The 17,327-nt window shown below is 43.6% G+C and overlaps 2 protein-coding genes across 5 annotated transcripts in view; both read right to left on the reverse strand.

Moving 5' to 3' along the window:
- CTNNAL1 (catenin alpha like 1) overlaps nucleotides 1-4,279 on the reverse strand; it is a 62,947-nt gene extending 58,668 nt beyond the window's left edge. Inside the window, exon 1 of one of the 2 annotated variants that reach the window (XM_045081667.1) lies at nucleotides 4,055-4,279. In XM_045081667.1, coding sequence (XP_044937602.1) covers nucleotides 4,055-4,177 — 123 coding nt within the window. In that variant the 5' untranslated portion in view covers nucleotides 4,178-4,279. The remainder of the gene's footprint in view (nucleotides 1-4,054) is intronic. The other variant, XM_045081666.1, reaches the window with a different exon arrangement.
- A 1,763-nt stretch (nucleotides 4,280-6,042) lies between these two features.
- Nucleotides 6,043-17,327, reverse strand: part of TMEM245 (transmembrane protein 245) — a 97,118-nt gene continuing 85,833 nt past the window's right edge. For all 3 annotated transcript variants that reach the window (XM_004747766.3, XM_013053839.2, XM_004747765.3), the window contains one exon: nucleotides 6,043-10,890. In XM_004747766.3, the coding sequence (XP_004747823.1) occupies nucleotides 10,845-10,890 (46 nt within the window). In that variant the 3' untranslated portion in view covers nucleotides 6,043-10,844. The remainder of the gene's footprint in view (nucleotides 10,891-17,327) is intronic.

Below are 17,327 nucleotides of genomic sequence, written 5' to 3' on the forward strand. Positions count from 1 at the left end.
TTAAATTTATAGACTAATAGGAAAAATTGATAAGTCAATCTAGTCATAAACACAGTACTTCACTCCATTTTTCTAGATCTACTGTGGCTTTCAATAAATTTTTTAAATTCTTGGGCTGCCTGGCTGGCTCAGTGTGTGGAGCATGTGACTCGTGATCTCGGGGGATTTGAGTCTGAGCCCCAAGTAGGGTATAGAGATTACTTAAAAATAAAAATCTTTAAAAAACATAAAAATTAAAAAAAAAATTGGGGCACCTGGGTGGCTCAGTTGGTTGAATGACTGCCTTCAGGTGAGGTCATGATCCTGGAGTCGCAGGACTGAGTCCTACGTCAGGCTCCCTGCTCAGCAAGAGGTCTGCTTCTCCCTCTGACCTTCCCCCGTCATGCTCACTCTCTCTCATTTTCTCTCTCTCTCTCTCTCTAAAATAAATAAATAAATAAAATCTTTTAAAATTAAAAAAAATTCTTTTCACAAAGTTTGGCATCTCTTTTGCTATGTATATACTCCTAAGAACCTCATTTTTGCTGTCATTTTTATTCTAAATGGTGGGGGTTTTTTTAGAATCACCTTTTTTTTTTTTTTAAGATTTTATTTATTTATTTGTCAGAGAGAGAGGGAGAAAGAGCGAGTACAGGCAGACAGAATGGCAGGCAGAGGCAGAGGGAGAAGCAGGCTCCCTGCCGAGCAAGGAGCCCAATGCGGGACTCCATCCCAGGACGCTGGGATCATGACCTGAGCCGAAGGCAGCTGCCTAACCAACTGAGCCACCCAGGCGTCCCAAGAATCACCTTTTTTTTTTAACTAATGTAGAAAAATGCAGTTGACTTTAGTATCCTCCATTCAGTGAATTTACTAAACCTCCTAGTTTTTATGATTTATCTGTAGGCTCTTGAAAGTTTTTATTTTCCTTCTCTCTTTACACCTTTCACTTCTCATCTCATCACGCTGGTTAGGATTTCCAGTACAGTGTTGAGTAAAAGCTGCAACAGCACACATCCCTCCTATTTCTGGTTTTAAAGGAAATGTTTTGTATTGTTTTGTTTAAGCTTTATTTATTGGAGAGAGAGCAGGAGCACAAGAGAGCATGGGGCAGAGGGAAAGAGAGAGTGAAGTTCAAGCCGACTCCCTGCTGAATATGGCCCAACTTGGGGCTTGATCCCAAGACCCCCAAGACCTCGACCTGAGCCAAAATCAAGAGTCAGACGCCTAACACACTGAGCTACCCAGGCACCTGGTTTTCTGCAGATATTCTTTATCAGGTTAGGAAGTTTTCTTCTATTACTACTTCGCTAGGTGTTTTTATCATGGTTATAATTTGGACTTAATTGAGCATCTACTGATAAGAACATGTATCTTTTGCAATATGTGAATGCAGAAAATAATACACATTTGTCTCATACTAACTCAATCATGCATTCCTAGAATAAGGCCAGTAACCCAGAACTTTTTACCTGTAAAGTCAGAAGAGGTTAGATGATATCTGCTTAAAACTCACTAAATTTTATGATGTTAGTCTTACTTGCTCACCTCAAGGCCCGGTCTCCTCTACAGCATCGTTCCTGACTCATCCATGCATTCTCTGAGCTCTTAGAGCATTTACTATTGATATTATTCATTTGATACTTGGCATGTGTTAATTTTTATATGTCCTGTCTCCCAACTGGACTACAAGTTCCTCAAGGAGCACTATTAAGTACACAATAAATGCTTACTTAAAATATTCTTGTGGATAAAATAATGAAACATGAATTGGATAATAATGCAGCATCCTTAAAAAATGAGACTTCTAGACATGAAATTTCTAGAACGCTGAAGTTTTAATCAGCTAACAGTCACTGAAACATAACAATTACTCTGAATTATACTCCACACTGTCCTGCTTTGTTAACAGTATTCCGGCCATGCTTTACTCATTTCTTGATTTTAAGCAAAGTCAACTGTTATTTGTTGAGTACAGTCAATCATTAGGAATGTCAGTTATGGTGCTGTGCTAAAGATACAGCTGTGGATACATAACATGTGGGATGCAGAACCTCAGCTATGACCTTGAATGATTCTTTAATAAGAAAGAAAAAAGAAAAACCAAAACTGGCATTTTTTTCCCCTTTAGCACTGACCTCTAGTTAACTCTCAGCAGCAATTTACACAATTCACAGATTCACACATTTCCTCCTCCACTCCACCCTCTTTTATCCCGGCATTACACAATGCAGAGCTGTAGGACTGATCCATTTTTAGCAGTGATACTGTGAAAAGTTACCATTTCTCCAGATTACAAGTACTTTCCACCTTGTTTTTCCATTGTGGACTCCCTTCTCTGTACCTACCACCAGCTGACCTCATCACTGCTTCTAATCTCTAGAGAGAACACAGCATATGGTGTAACTAGGGGCACAGAATCTGGAACCAGGATGCCTGGGTTCAAACGCCAATTTGACATTTACAGTTCCAAGTCCCGGGATAAGTTACTTAAACTTACTATTCCTCAGTTTCCTCTTCCATATAATGAGAATAGACACATACCTACCTCATAAGATTGTTACGAAAATTAAAGGAGTTAATATTTATAAAGTGCTTAAACCATGGCCTAACATATAGTAAGCAACACACGTATTGTTAAATACATGGATAAAAATACTGTCAAGTATTTCTCATTTTTGGTTGTGGTTGTATTGTTGGTAGTGGTGGCATTCTTTTGCGGAGAGGAGGACAGTGCGGACGTTACTAACTGATCCTGGCGCTCCTTCTCTCTGGTCAGTGCCTCCATCAGACATGGAAGGGAAGAGGGGGGAGGTGTGTCAGGTGTACTCATTCACTGTTCTGTTAGCCAAGCTAAAGTGAGCACAGGTGTTTGTTTTTTTTTTTTAAAGGGGGGGCGTTTTATTTAATCAGCATAACAGGAATCTAGGGACATGTGTGACTGCTATTTTCAAATATTTGCAGGGCTGGGAAGGAGAAGAGACAGCATTTAACATTCTATGGAACAGCTACAGGCTCCCCATCACTGAACATGTTTAAGCAGGAGACTGGTGACCAGGTGTAAAGATGCTGTAAGAAAGAATTTTTTAATTTAGAGTCAGATAACCTTTAAGATTCCTTCTACCTCTAAAGTCTTGGCAATACCCGCGTTGAGTCATCAAGACATTACAATCTAGTTGTGAGTCACACATCGCCAACGCTCTCCTAAAGGCACAGAATTCTCCCTTCCTCACAGCGCTTGGCACACTACAACAGATCGAGGTGAGGAATGCTAGCCCGCAGGCTGCGTATAACTCGACTTACAGCAACAAAAACTTCTCTGAAACTCAGCGCGTCAATTAGCTGATTCCAGACTTCTGTTACGACCAACAAATACAATAAAGCATACATCCCAGACGGGATTTGGCAGAAAGATGCGTGTCCGGATTAACGATCAGACAGTGCTTCGCTGCACTCTTCCCAAGCCAGACAAAAGCGGCCCGAAGGGAGCCGCAGGTTAAGGGGCAGGGGCAGGCAGGGGGTGAACTGGCGCCCAGCGAGCCGACGCGCGCAGAGGACAGGGACAAAGGCCTCGGGGAGAGCACGCTGGACCTGGAGGCCGGCAGGAATGCCCCAGCCGGAGCGGCCAGCAGTCGGGGTGTGGACTGGGGCTGCAAACGTGTGGGCCACCGCAGGGTCCTCTCTGCCTCGGGGAAGCCCGTGCGGGGCCCGCCGCCGGAGCCACAGCCCAAGGCGGGTCGCGCGGGTCAGGCCGGGCGGCGCACCTGCCTGCCGGGCTCTCGGGTCCGCACCGGGGCTCCCCGCCCCTCCGCCTCCCCTGCCGCGCAGCCCCCTCGGCCTCGCCGCCGGATTTCGGATGGACCAGACCAAACGCCGAAGCCGCAGCCGCAGCCAAGGCCGGTCCCCGAGCTTCAGACCCGCGGCCCGACCCGACGCCGCAGTCCTGCCGCGGAATGGGGGGCAGCGGCGGCCTCCCGCCGGGCCGACACGACCCGACCCCGGGCCGTGCGAGCGGCCGCCGCCATCGCGGGCCGCGGCCGGGGGAGACGAGGGGCCGCGCCGGGAGCCACTTTACCTGAGAGACCAGCGGGAGCAGCGTCTGCTCCACAGAACGAGTTTTGATCTCCAGTCCCGAGTCGAAGGCGAAGCCGGACGGGCCGGCGCCGCTGACGCCGGCCGGGCCAGAAGAGGCGGCCATGGCCCTCGGCCCGTCGCGCAACCGGGACGCCGCGCCACTGCGGGCCTGCCGCCCGCCAGCCAGCACGCCCGCGGCGGCGGCAATGCACCCGCGCCGCCCGAGGCCCCGCCCCCGACCGGGCCACGCCCCCGGGGCAGCCACGCCCCCACGCGCTCGGGTCTAGGGTCGGTCCTGCAGCCCCGCTAGGTCTGTATCGCTCCAACTCCCCCGCCCGGAGGGATCAAACCAGGCACCTGCGGGCATCCCGCGGCTATGTGGCCTCCTACTGGAGCAAGGACAACTATCCCTAGCAGCCCTTTTCGTCCTCCTGGTAGGTGACTCGTCTTAACTCTGAATTCCCACGATGATTTCTAGAAGCTGAGCTAACTGGTGGAGCAGAACCAGTCAAGCCTGTAGGGAAGGGTCTTTTATCGAGGCAGGAATTTTACCGGTAAAGCTTCTTTCTGGAGCTTTCCAGAAGGTCCCACATCCTCCAGGCTCCCCTTCTGACCCTCTTTCTCACAATTCGGGCTGGGTTGAAAATGAAACATTTCATAATGCAGCCGTAAGGAGTACCTGTGTATTTGGCAAGGGGGCAGTGATTTGGGTATCTTTCAGGCTACTGTTCAAAATTACTCTTCAAAAGGAAATTAACTAGGGCATAGGGAAAAGCTTCACCTACTGTTCAACACTCTTACATTTAAAAACTTTTTTTGGCGCCTGGGTGGCTCAGTGGGTTAAGCTTCTGCCTTTGGCTAAGGTCATGATCCAGAGCCCTGGAATCGAGCCCGGCGTCGGGCTCTCTGCTCAGCAGGGAGCCTACTTCCCTCACTCTCTGCCTGCCTCTCTGCCTACTTGTGATCTCTCTCTCTCTGTCAAATTAATAAATTTTTAAAAAACTTTTTTTTCCTTAAGTAGGCTCCACACCCCGCGTGGAGCCCAAGGGGTGGCTTGAACTCATGACCCTAAGATCAAGAATTGAGCTGAAATCAAGAGTCAGTTTCCTGAAACTACTTTTCAGAATTACCACTGAGCAGGGCCTAACACAGAGCAGTTTCCTGAAGGCGGTTTATTGAATGAAAAGATCATTAGTACTTCTGCCTAAACTCACTTAAAGGAATCAGGGAGCCCGAACATGATCAGATGGGAGGGAGAGCTGAACACCCCTTTGCCCCTGGAGTCCCAGAAGCAAAGCCAAAAGGAGGTTGTCAGAAACCCCTGTGAGGGGGTCCTCAGCTTAGGCAATAGACTGAGAAGCATGGAGAAATAGTCGTGAACTAACACATCTGCCAGGAGGCAACCCACAGAATACAAAAGAATCTGAGGCTGGTGAGTCCACCCTTTGATTTTTACCAGGATTATTTTTCCACCCACGTCAGATTGAAGAGCGGAGTATCATGAACTCCAGGGTTCAGAGGCTCTTTCCCAAGCACTGCTGAAATGTGCTTCACGGTCCTCCCACTTAGGGGTTCAGCTCCGTCTGCCAGGGCTGCACAGATATCTTTGCTTTGAAGATAGCCATAATGTGGACCTGTTTTCCTCATTCAAAATGTGCAGTTCCTTTAACCAACTTTCTCTTCCTTGGTTTCTTATTCCCCAGCCACTTACCTTACCACTTTCTTGTCTACCACAAGGCCACCTTCCCCAATGAACCGAAGGCTCCCGCCTCAGCTTTGGACCTTTTCACCTTTTTCAGGAGCCCATATCCATTCTCCAGACATATATTCTCTTATGTAAGCAGCCCACATTACATAAAAACTCAGTGTGGGCACTGGTGCCAAAGGAAAAGAGATAAGGCCTAGGAGACAGATGGATGTATTCGTGAAAGTCTCACCCCAAGGAAGATCAAATTTCTCCACAGAAACGAGACTAAGTTTTCCACCTGATTGATTCAACACTAGTAATTTTATTTCAAAATATAAATATTTCACATTTTCAAAGAGGTTACATTAGAAGTTCATCAAAGCAAGTTAAAGCTAAGAAGTAGCATCTGTGTGAGAATAAAGAATATGAGCTGTCATATATGAACCAACTTTTTTGCTTTCAAACCATCTCTATTTTGCCTGAGAATGCAGAGGATATCTTTTCCAAAAGTTACATCAGCATTTACAACTATATATCCAAGCTTGGTTTCCGAATCAAATGGTATTTGAAATATACTCCAGTCACCCAAACAAATGGCACTGCGAAAGACCGGAGAAGGGTTTTCTTTGGGACAGCTATAATGAGTTAGACCTTCTAGGTCACTGCAATAAAAAAGAAATAGGCTTTGGGAATAAGCCAAAATGATGTTACTTTAAGATTTATTTCCACACCTTTCATTGTTAAGATATAAAGCCAGAAGAAAAATAAGAAACCAGGTATGGAGTGAAGAACTCTGGACTTGGAGTCAGAAGTTCTGCCACTGAATTCTGGCTCCTTCATTTTGTGGTATGAACTTAAGGGAAAAATCACAAAAAAGCCTTTCTGAGCCTCCAGTGCCTCATTCAATAATACTTAACGCCTGCCTGTCTCACAGGGTTGTTACGAAAGCAGTCTGAAAACTATAAAGTGACATACAAAAGCATTATTAAAATGTAATATCAACATATCACCACTGTATTTGCACATTACTAGATCCTTGAAAAACTTGCAAAACTAAGCACAAATACTGATTTTACACACCATAGGTGGAAAAGAATCTCTATACTTTACGTATAGCTCTGAATGGCAAATAGGTTTTCTTTGAGATTTGTTATAGTTTATGTGGTAATATGGTTACCATTCAGAATTTCCATTAATGATGTCTCCCAAAAGAGCTGTAAACTTACTGGAGAGCCATATTTCCCAAAGGACCAGTAGTCCTTGGTGAAGCTCTGCTAAAAGGATTGGGGTGGGGGGGAGGGCGGGGTGGTTTCAGGTCAAATAAGTGTAGTAAACAATTTGTCCCCTCATAAATTCACAATATATAACAGCACACTAAAAACTCTTAGAAGTCCTACAGAAAGGAAACAAACACAGCATTCCTCAATTTTAGCTGACTATGGCACACTTCTGTCTCTTACAACATCTAATAACATCTCTTGGAACTACCGCTATAAGGAACATATCTTTCCAAAAGTTGCTCAACTATTAGGGAAAGGGAAGAGATGCAGAACAGTGGGCTAAGGGGGGGGGGGGCAAAACTGTATTCTATTCAGAATCCTGTTACTGACTCTGTGTGTTAGAAAAGCCACTTCAACCTATGGATTTGTTTTCTCCCCTAGAAAACAATAGGATTGCCTAATTATACACGGCCCATTCTGGCGCAGAGTTTCTATGACTAGTAGACAGATTGTCTTGATTTATAATTCTCTTTATTATTTATAAACTATCAAAAAAATATAACTGCCCAGTGCTTTCAGTTAGCACATTTTTTTGCAGGTCCTTAATAAATCAGTGAAATGAATATATTTTGATGGCAAATGTGTAAGGACAAAAACTAATAAAAAAAAAAATTTACTCTCAGCTAGAACTAACATTTGGAAGTATATTACCAGAAGCTATCTCCAGTATGAAATGCCTAGTATAATACTCTGATAAGGGTCTTAGAAGACCCCTACAGGAAACTGCCAATCAGGACTAGAGTATGGGAAGTTCTGAAAGGGTTTTTCCTATAAACCCTGAGGTTGAGAGCCCTGGATAGCTCACCTACAATTTTTTTTTTTTCCTCTCTCTAATCGTTCATGGCCTGAATTTCTGAGTATTTCTTGCCCAGTAGTGACATATCCTGAAGTACTAGATACAATCAGTATGGGAAGTAAGTCACAATGGGGATTTAAGACCAAGGTTAGCCAGAGGACCTCACCTGCAAGCCTTTTAGCAGCCCTTTAACTGTAATAAACAGCTGCCGTTTCCAAAGACTCTCAGTTTGTTTGAATACAGCGTGTCTTCAGAACACTTCTTGGGTAATCCTCTCCTTGTCAAGAGTCAATCTACACCAGTCTCACAGGTCACAAGAAAATTCTACCAGCTAACTACCTCTAATGGAAGAGAGTGTTAGGAATCCTCACAAGTTTAAACACAAATAAAGACTTGTATCTCAGGCAGTGTGACAGATCACTTCCAGGAGCAGACAATGTGAAAGAAATTTTGGAACTGAAGAAGGATTTACAGGACATGGAGTTTATACTAAAAATGGTACACCGTATTCTCAGAAGAGAGAGGAGCACATCTGTGTGGAGACTAATCTTTTCCCATTCCCCCATTCGGTTTACAACTGAAATAATGAATATGAACTTAAAACTAACCTTTAATAAAGCTATAAAAATATAAGACCTTGGGATAGGCTTTCTGTATCCATTTTTACTGAAGCTACTTCATCCATTCACTGTCTTTTCCTAGGGGAACATTCTTTCTGGGACAAATCCTGAGAATCTGGGGGCAAGCCACTGTGAGACCTGAGTTTGAAACTCCTCACTTTTCATACTACGTGAGCTCTGTGACCTGTGAAAATTCCATAAAGCCTCTTCACTGTCTGAGGGCATAGGTTTCTCTGGTCGAGGGCTCCTCCCCTAGCTGGCTGGCCTTCAGAGTCCTTCTGAAGTTGCTGGAACATCAGGGCAGTTCCAGTCTCCTGATGAGGACCGTGTACAGGACTGATTTTTTAGGTGATATTATATCACTGCCCATTCTGGGAGCTGCAAACTATTCTCTTAGGGCTCCTAAGTTCTTAAGAACATGGTATTTATACTAATAATTATGACCAAAAACAGCCATACATTAGCTGGAGTTTAGTTTTTTGCAGTATCACTTTATACAGCTAAAAACACTTTGGAGGAACATAATTTGTATATGCACACTAAACTCACTGTGTTTAATACTTGCCTCTTATGAATATGTACCAATTATAGTTATAAACTTACCAGTATACAATTAACAAAAACAAACCTGATTCCTTTTTTAACCCTTTCACTACAAAATTCATAGTTTTAGCAAGCACATGATCTGGCTAAGATTTATGGTGGGAGAAGGCATTCCCAGGAGCTGTCCTCTGTACAGCAGTTGGCATGGAAACCAGAGAGGCCAACTCTCAGTGAATGTGTTTCTGAACGAATGACTCAACAACTGTCTAAAGAAAAAAAGGAGTTGGTTAGTGGCCAAATGAACACTTGGTGTAATATTAGGTTATAATTGTAGAGGGATGGTAAAAACAAGAGATCTGCATGTAGTCTACTGTATAAACAGTCAAAACCCTCATGGTAGCCTCTTTCCTATAGGGAGTTAATTTCTTGAGTGATACCAGGATGAATTTAAGCTAATTACCACTAACAGTGCTTCTCAGGGAGAAGATGATTTAGGAAAAAAATGATTTCTACTCTTAAATGCTTTCCAAAGGGAAGTCTTTGACATTCAGTAACACTTTCTCCTCTATATTCCCCTGGGGATGGAGAAAGAGCCCGATGATCGTTTCCTACAGTGGTAAGGGCACCACGCGAAGAGCTGGGTTCCCGTCCCAGCCTGTCATTAACTGTAGGACAAGCACTGGGAAGACTGCAGAAGGTATGGGAAGAAATGCGACAACAGGGCAGAGTTTGCAGATTACAAAGTCAGAAAGATTTGAGGTAAAAGACTTACTGAACATTTCTGAACCTTAAGCTTCCCACCTGTATGAAAGTGTTATAAAAAACATAACACTGTGTGAAAGCTGCCGGGAAGTGACTGGGAAAGAATGTGTGCAACCTGACTTTGTAACGCGCAAAGCACTGTGCTGGTCATTGTGATGTGTGGGAGACTTAACAAGTCCTCCTTCAACAGGCCTTCATCTGGAGTCTCATGTGCAAGGCACTGTGCTAAGTGATGGAAAAATACTACCTAAATGTAACATTCTACTGCTAATAAGTAACTAACTGGCAGAATTCCAAATAAGTACACACGGATATATTTAACAACTCCGAGAACTGCTACTCCTGAGATTTTTCGCTTAAAGCATTTGGAAAAACTGAACCCCAACATGAATTGTCATATTGTTACCATTAACAGCAGCTTAGTAAGTATTCTACTTCAAAGTGGTCAACCAAGTTTTAAGAATCTGGCAATAGTATAATGGCAGATGGAGGGAGGCGAAAGGGAGGAAGAGCTTGTTTTTCTCTGTCTCCTGGGGTTGCAACACACACCTCGCTGACTTTCAAATAAGCCACCCGGCCTTACACTTTACAGAGGGAAGTAGGTAGAAGGGTAGAAGACTCCCTTTTCCTGCTCAAGCAACTACATATTCAAAAGTGAAAAACCCTCTTCATTAAAAAGTGACGGTCATAAAAATGTTTAAGAACAGATTTCTTAAACCAGGAGAAAATTACACTGTGAATATTTTTAACAGCAGGTAGTTCAGGACTCTTAAAATACCTTTATAAATACATATTATAATAATATAGATAACCAAAGTGGGAAATTTCGAGCCAAGTTACCAGTGTATAAACTGAAATTTTTTCAAGCCATCTTAGCAACAGGTAAGTGAGCAAACCACAATTCTGAGTTCTAAAGCTGTGCTTTAAAAGGCAAAGCAACCCACAGCAAGTTCTCTCTTGTCCAGGCATTCTGTATGGAAGGCCAGGAGGGTTCTGCTGCTTTCCTGGGCTCTGCTTGCTAGGCACAGATGAAAGGACAGAAGGCCACAGCTGAGCTGTGAGAAACTGAACCTCCTACAGAAATCGCTGTGGTGCAAACCATGTCAGTCTACTGAAGATTTCGCATCATCAGAAATATCATGGAAAGTCCTGTAAGAAGAAAAGAAAGAAGGATTAGTTCTGCTTTTGGAATAGGGTGGGGGGGGGTGGATAAAGCCAAAGAAACACTTTAAAAAAAGAAAAGCAAAACAGTGTCCAACCAATAATGAATTGCCAAGTAACAACATTTTATTTTGATAACCTGAGAGCTATGACAAGGTTATATAGTCACTATAGATTGCTAATACTTTCACCAAGTATTGTTTCAAAGTCTGCTATGTGTTTCTCAGTCTTCAGTAATAAGAACTCCATTTTTTTTTTTTTTTTTTTTTGGCTGAGTCCACTGTCTCCCATCCAAGATGATCTCCCCAGATTCCCCTGAAACCATGTATGACCGACCATGTGACTAAGTAGTATCTGGTCTGGGTGGAGGGGGTCCGCTGCATATCTGAGGGTCCTACCTTAGCACTGTAACAGCTCGTCTTTGCTACATCACTCACATGCCCGAGCTATGACGATGTGACCCAGTCTGGTCTGTATCCTTGGTGGCCAGGTCAGAGTTTACTGAGGATGAGTTCAAGATCCCATCTTACACGAAAAGACCTCAGAACAAGCTGGATGAGCAGAATGTAGGGAGCTGTGCATGAATGTTTGTGGAACAGTCACATGAGCCCTAGACTTCCTACTTCTGGCTTCTTTTGCCCGAGAAATAAACCTCTAGCTTTGGAGGTTATTTTGAGTTCTATTTTTATTTTGAGTTCTGTTGTTATTTTGAGTTCTGTTGAGGGTGGTATTTTTTTAGTTTGGGGGTGCTTTTTTCTGTTTATATACAGTCAAATGTCTCTTAAATGATAAAAAAAGACAAAGCACACATATATTACCCTTTCCGACAGAAGTTACTTTGCTCCTTTACAGCAATATCCCCAACTAGGAACTCGGAAAAATAGTTAAGCTTAAAATGTTGGCATTTTTCAAAACAAGTCTAAGGTCTTCAAGTTATATTAACTTGTAGCCACATCACTACACTATGTGGTATCTTCTTAAATTTTTTTTTAATCAGTCAATGAAAGCCTATTTTATTTTCATACCTATAACCAAGTGTTGATTACTGTACACAATGACTCAACTTTTTCATTAGAAACAGACCTAAAGTGGAATATAAGGAATATACTCCAGAAATTCAGAAAATAACTCAGCTGTAGATACAAAAGGGGACAAAAAGTTGTCATTAACTACAAATCACCTAAAACTTCATAAAGCAAATAATCTGCCAGGTGCAATTCCACACTCACACCACCTGTCTTCCCCCCCTTCTGCCTTATTCCTTTGTCTTCTCAATTTCCGCATCACACTATGAGGTGGGCTAGCTGGGTGGAACCGAGGTAAATGAAAGACTAACCCTTTAGCCCAATGTCAGGAGTACTTCAGAATCAAGAGGGCACAGGTAGAAAGTTACAGAAAAGAGATTACATTCAAGAACACTGTGTTATCTCAAGGCTGCCTCCCTGGTGGGGGTCCTCTAGCCTCTGGACCAATAAAGCCCACCTCCAACCAGCACAGCTCTACCTCCAAAGGATTAGCTCTGAAGAATGGATGAGCTTCCTGGCTATGGCTGTGAAAGGGCATATGTGTGGTATGGCCAAACCCACCATGTTGAACATACGCTGATAGGAGAAAGAATTGGAATGAATTTTGTTTCTTTAAATAATTTTACATTCTGAAAGAAATCCCCCAAAATGAAGACATATTATATACTCCCAGGTTTTATCTGTGTTACTACCTATCTGTATATCAAATCAGGGTTTCTCAAGGGCAGTACCCTCGACATTTTTGTGCATGGTAAGATGTTTAGCAGTACCTCTAGCTCTAACTGGTGGAGTTGTGACAACCAGAATGTCTCTAGACGTTGCCAAATATATTCTGAAGGGAGCAAAACTCCTACCCACCCCCACCCAGAACCATTGCCCTAGGTGTCTATTTATTTATGTATCTATTTTTCACACTCTCACCTAAATTTATGTTCTTCAATTTGTGTACAGGAAAAGTTGGCTAACAGCTGTGGGAGCCCTGGAAAATCTTTAAAACCAATAACCCAAAACTGACCTATACTAAAAAGCATTTCCCAATATACAATAGGTTTCAAATCCATCCTCTGACATCTTTTCACATTTCTAGGATACCTGAAAGTTTGAATCTCTATTCAGTTCTTCTAAATTATGAATGAAAATTTCTGCCTCGGGGCAAAGATGCATGAAATGAGATTAAGACTGCGGTTGGCCTGGTGACTGCTTTCTGTTGACAAGTAAACTTAGCCGTCACCTTGAAATTCATACCTACTATTCAATTCTGCCCCCAGGCCAAGAAAGTCTCTAAAAGCACCCAAGAAAAAGGAAAACAAAGTGAAGCACACTGAGAAAATAGTTACTAACGATTTTCCAACTCAACATTCTACCTTCTCTAGATGTTTACAGCGGCAATGGCTGGATGCAGGAGTGCGCGCGTGTGTGCATGTGTAGAAGCCTACAGAGGTTAACACTGACCTTTTTTTTGGTTTTTTAAGATTTTCACTTATTTATTTTAGAGAAAGTGACTGTATACGCCAGGGGTGGTATGAGGGAGATGGAGAGAATGCTGAAGCAGACTCCCCGCCGGGGAGTTGAGCCCACACGGGGCTCAACCCCAGCACCCTGAGATCATGACCCAAGCTGAGTCAAAATAAGAGTCAGCTGTTCAACCAACTGAGCCACCCTGGCGCCCCAGAAGTAACCTGATCTTAAACAAATGTCTATCTCCTGGAAAACAAACTCCCTAACCTAGTGATACAGAGATAATTGATTTCTGTCCTCATGGAGAAGCACTGAGCTCAGTAATCAGCAGGGCTCATAAATTCTGACCTCTCTAGAACAGGAAGAAACAAAGGGATAATACTGCATTGATAATGTTTCTAGAAACAGTGAATGTCCTACCTTAGTCATCTAAATACAGTGTTCTTTTCCAAACCATAAGGATTATTAGATGCTAAGAATGACAGTGGTAGGATTTCCTTTTTTTTTTTCTTTTTAAGATTTTATTTATTTATTTGTCAGAGACGGAGAGAGAGCGAACGAGCACAGGCAGACAGAAAGGCAGGGAGAGGCAGAAGCAGGCTCCCTGTCAAGCAAGGAGCCTGATGTGGGACTCGATCCCAGGACGCTGGAATCATGACCTGAGCCGAAGGCAGCCGCTTAACCAGCTGAGCCACCCAAGCATGCCAGTGGTAGGATTTCTGATTTAAGAGCAAGGAAAGCAGAACAGGGCCACATGCGGTTCGAGGGACAGAGATTGCTATTAACATTTTACAGTTCCTCTAATGGCAATGGGGAATGTGCAGTGTGATTTCTCATTTATAATCAATCCCAACTCCTTGAATTCTGAATCTTCCTCCCCAAAAGTTTTTGGTAAGATTTTTAAAAATTCGTTTATGCAAACGTTTACACTTTTTCTGATTTAACAGCTCAAGAGCTATTGATTCCTTGCCTCCTAGAGATACAGAATAAACTTTGGACATTTAAAAATAAAAAGCTTTATCTGAGTAATTTAACACAGCTGGCTTGGCATAAGCTGAGTGTGTATTTCCGAACCCTCACCTCGCACACAGGTGCACAATCTTGTGACAGAGCACATGTCATCACCATTAGGCACATCGCTTCCTTTCTGACAAACCTGGAATACAGCTCTAAGGCTGGGGCTTACTATGTCCCATCCTCTTTTGTTAGCCTCAAGGTGATATTGCAAAAATCTTTTTATCTGAACTGTTCTTGGTTTCACTTGTCTATTAATTCCTCAAATATTTACTGAGCATTTTGTATGTGCCAGATACCATGCTAGTAATGGTAAAAGAGTAGTAAACAGATGAGACCTAGTTCCTACTTCCAGAAAGCTTACCAACTACTGGGAAGGATGATTAATTAAAACTACACAGTTATAATGGATATTAAGCTCCAATAAGGTAAGTGTGGCGCAGGAGTCCACAGGGTAGGCACATCTCATCTAGCCCTGAGAGTTCCGGCAATGCTTCTCAGAAGAAGAGACCTTTGAGGACAGGCCACAGTATCAGCCTTCCCTGGAAACGGGTGTGGTATTCTTTATAAAAAGGGAAAACATGTGCAAAGATGACAATGACTTCAGGGAACTAAAACAAGTTCAATATGGCTAGAAAATAAAACACAAGGCAGGCAGGCAGCAGAGAGAGAGAAAAAGAGAGGTAGTCTGCAGATGTAGACAGAAAGCAGGCTTGAAGTCTGATGGGCAACTTAAACTTCTACCGCCAGCTCCCACTCCTCCCTCATCAGTCCACTGGCATGGTGCAGAGTGTACTCCAGCTGAAATTCTGAAGGTTAATGTTAAGGCCTGCAGCAGTGGTGAGGTGTGTTGGAGAACACCTTCCTATCTCATTTTGCAAAAACAAAGAAGAAAAACAACTTCTTGCTCTATAAAGCTGAATGCCAAAACCTTAAGTTAATTACTAAACAATTTCTTTTGTAACAAAACACTCACTTTTGGTTTAACTTTGGGTATTAAGTTACAAAAGATATTCAAAGTCTGGTTAAAAGAGTGCTTCTTAAAAACAGAAGTGAGCTCCTGATAACTCCTCCGAGTGAAAGATCAAGCAGAGTTTCTAAAGGACCACATTCCAGTTGTCACTCTCGGCACTGTCAAGATGTGACAGAGGGCAGGGGAGAACCTTAATGCACAGAACATTCCTGGAGGAGTTCCTAGGATATGCTGCTACTTGCTTCTTGCAGGTTTTGCTGACTTTTAATATTCAGAGACTGCTGCTCAATTTTTGGGAGGAGTAAAATTAAGTACATCAAATCAAGTCTGAATATCCTGTCCAAAAGTCAAGAAAGATACATGACTGGAAGAGAGTCTCTGCCCTTCCTCAACCTCCCAGACAACCCCAGCATTGAAAGAGAACAGAGGAAGTGATACACTTGGGTTACTGAATCAAGGCCAAAATAGTTGGGAGCCTTATGCTGTGCTGTGTCCATGACAATCACCCCCCATCAAATACTGCACATAACACCATCAACAGTGGTAATCAGAGAAGGGGGTCCTTCATTTTTTCCTGAAGACAGTAGTTCATAGCAACAGTCTTGCAAATGTGCACTTGTAGCTACCAGTGCCTGCACCTGCAGACACAAGGTACGGGTGCCTCCTGAAATGCAACCACGCACCTTCGGCTATCACACTGCAACAAGCCCGGTGTGTCTGAGGCCAAGCAAAAGCCCATATGGGAGCAGCTCAGACAGCAAGAGGAAATGTTTCAGGATTAGATCATGTAGAGTCTTGCCAACCACGTCAAATATTTTGATCTTCCTCCTAAAGCCAAGGGGAAGCCGTTTTTGGTAAGCCGGCATCACGATCAGATATGCTTGCATTTTGAAGAGAACATGTCAGCGGCAGTGCAGAGAAGGGACAAGAGAACTGTATAAGCGGAGGGTGGGAGACTAGTTAGAAGACTAAGATGACCACAGCAGCCCAGGTGAGAAATGTGGCAGCTAGACCCAGCTCAGACTGGGGGCGGGACACTGTGGAGATTCAGAGGAAGAGAGCTGAGGCAAAATGGACAGCACTTGGTGAGGACAGGGAACAAGGTGGGGAGAGTAGTAAGGATGACCACGGACTGGCCCATGGAAGCGGAGCCGAACAGTCCCTGAGTGTTACAGCAGAACGGCTGCCCTTGTGGAAGGGAAGGGGATAGCTCAAAAAGGGAAAGAAAGATCGTTAGTTGAATCGTACCGGCTCTCCTGCTTTTTAGCTGTGTGGCTATACAGGGGCAAGGGAGCCTCTCTAAGCTTTGGTTCCCTCATCTATAAAACATGGAAACCTCCAGGTCCTAACCTGCATGCAAACACTGGACAGATCAAATAAAATAACACAAGTGAAGTGCTATCACAGAAATTCATCCTATAAATGTCACCGAGGTTGTCTTTGTTTAGACTTTTCACTGAAGGATGAGCTACTGAACACGTGCTTCCTTCAGGCCCTCTCAAAACCCCACTGAAACGCCAGTGAAAGTATTTTTTTGAAGGCATTAACTTACTTGAAAAGGAGGGCAGGGAGAATGTGAGAGGTAAGAGCCATAAAATTCTAGAAGGTGGAAGGCAGATGGGACAATTGCTCTGACCCAGCATACCCTAAAAAAGCTGATCCTAGGCCAGTGTGGAAAATGCCAGGAAACCATTTGATTCCTTCAGCGAAATCGCCATGAGGGCTCAGGAACTGGCGACAGCGAACTCTGGAAGTGGGTAAGGCTGGGGCTCAATGCAGAAGGGCTGCTTTGAAGTCTACTTAAAAAGCAGTCCAACATCCTTGCCTGCCTCCCCCGGGCCAGAAGTCAGAAATCGGCTCTCTAGCTGGCCTTGCAGAAGCCGACATCCATGGTACTAAACTGCCTATGGAGGGGACCACCTCCAGGAGCTGCCAGCCTCAATTCCACTACTGTA

This window comes from Mustela putorius, unplaced genomic scaffold, assembly GCF_011764305.1.
Source record: "Mustela putorius furo isolate JIRA1106 unplaced genomic scaffold, ASM1176430v1.1 tig00000580_pilon_pilon_pilon, whole genome shotgun sequence".
Lineage (NCBI taxonomy): Eukaryota > Metazoa > Chordata > Mammalia > Carnivora > Mustelidae > Mustela > Mustela putorius.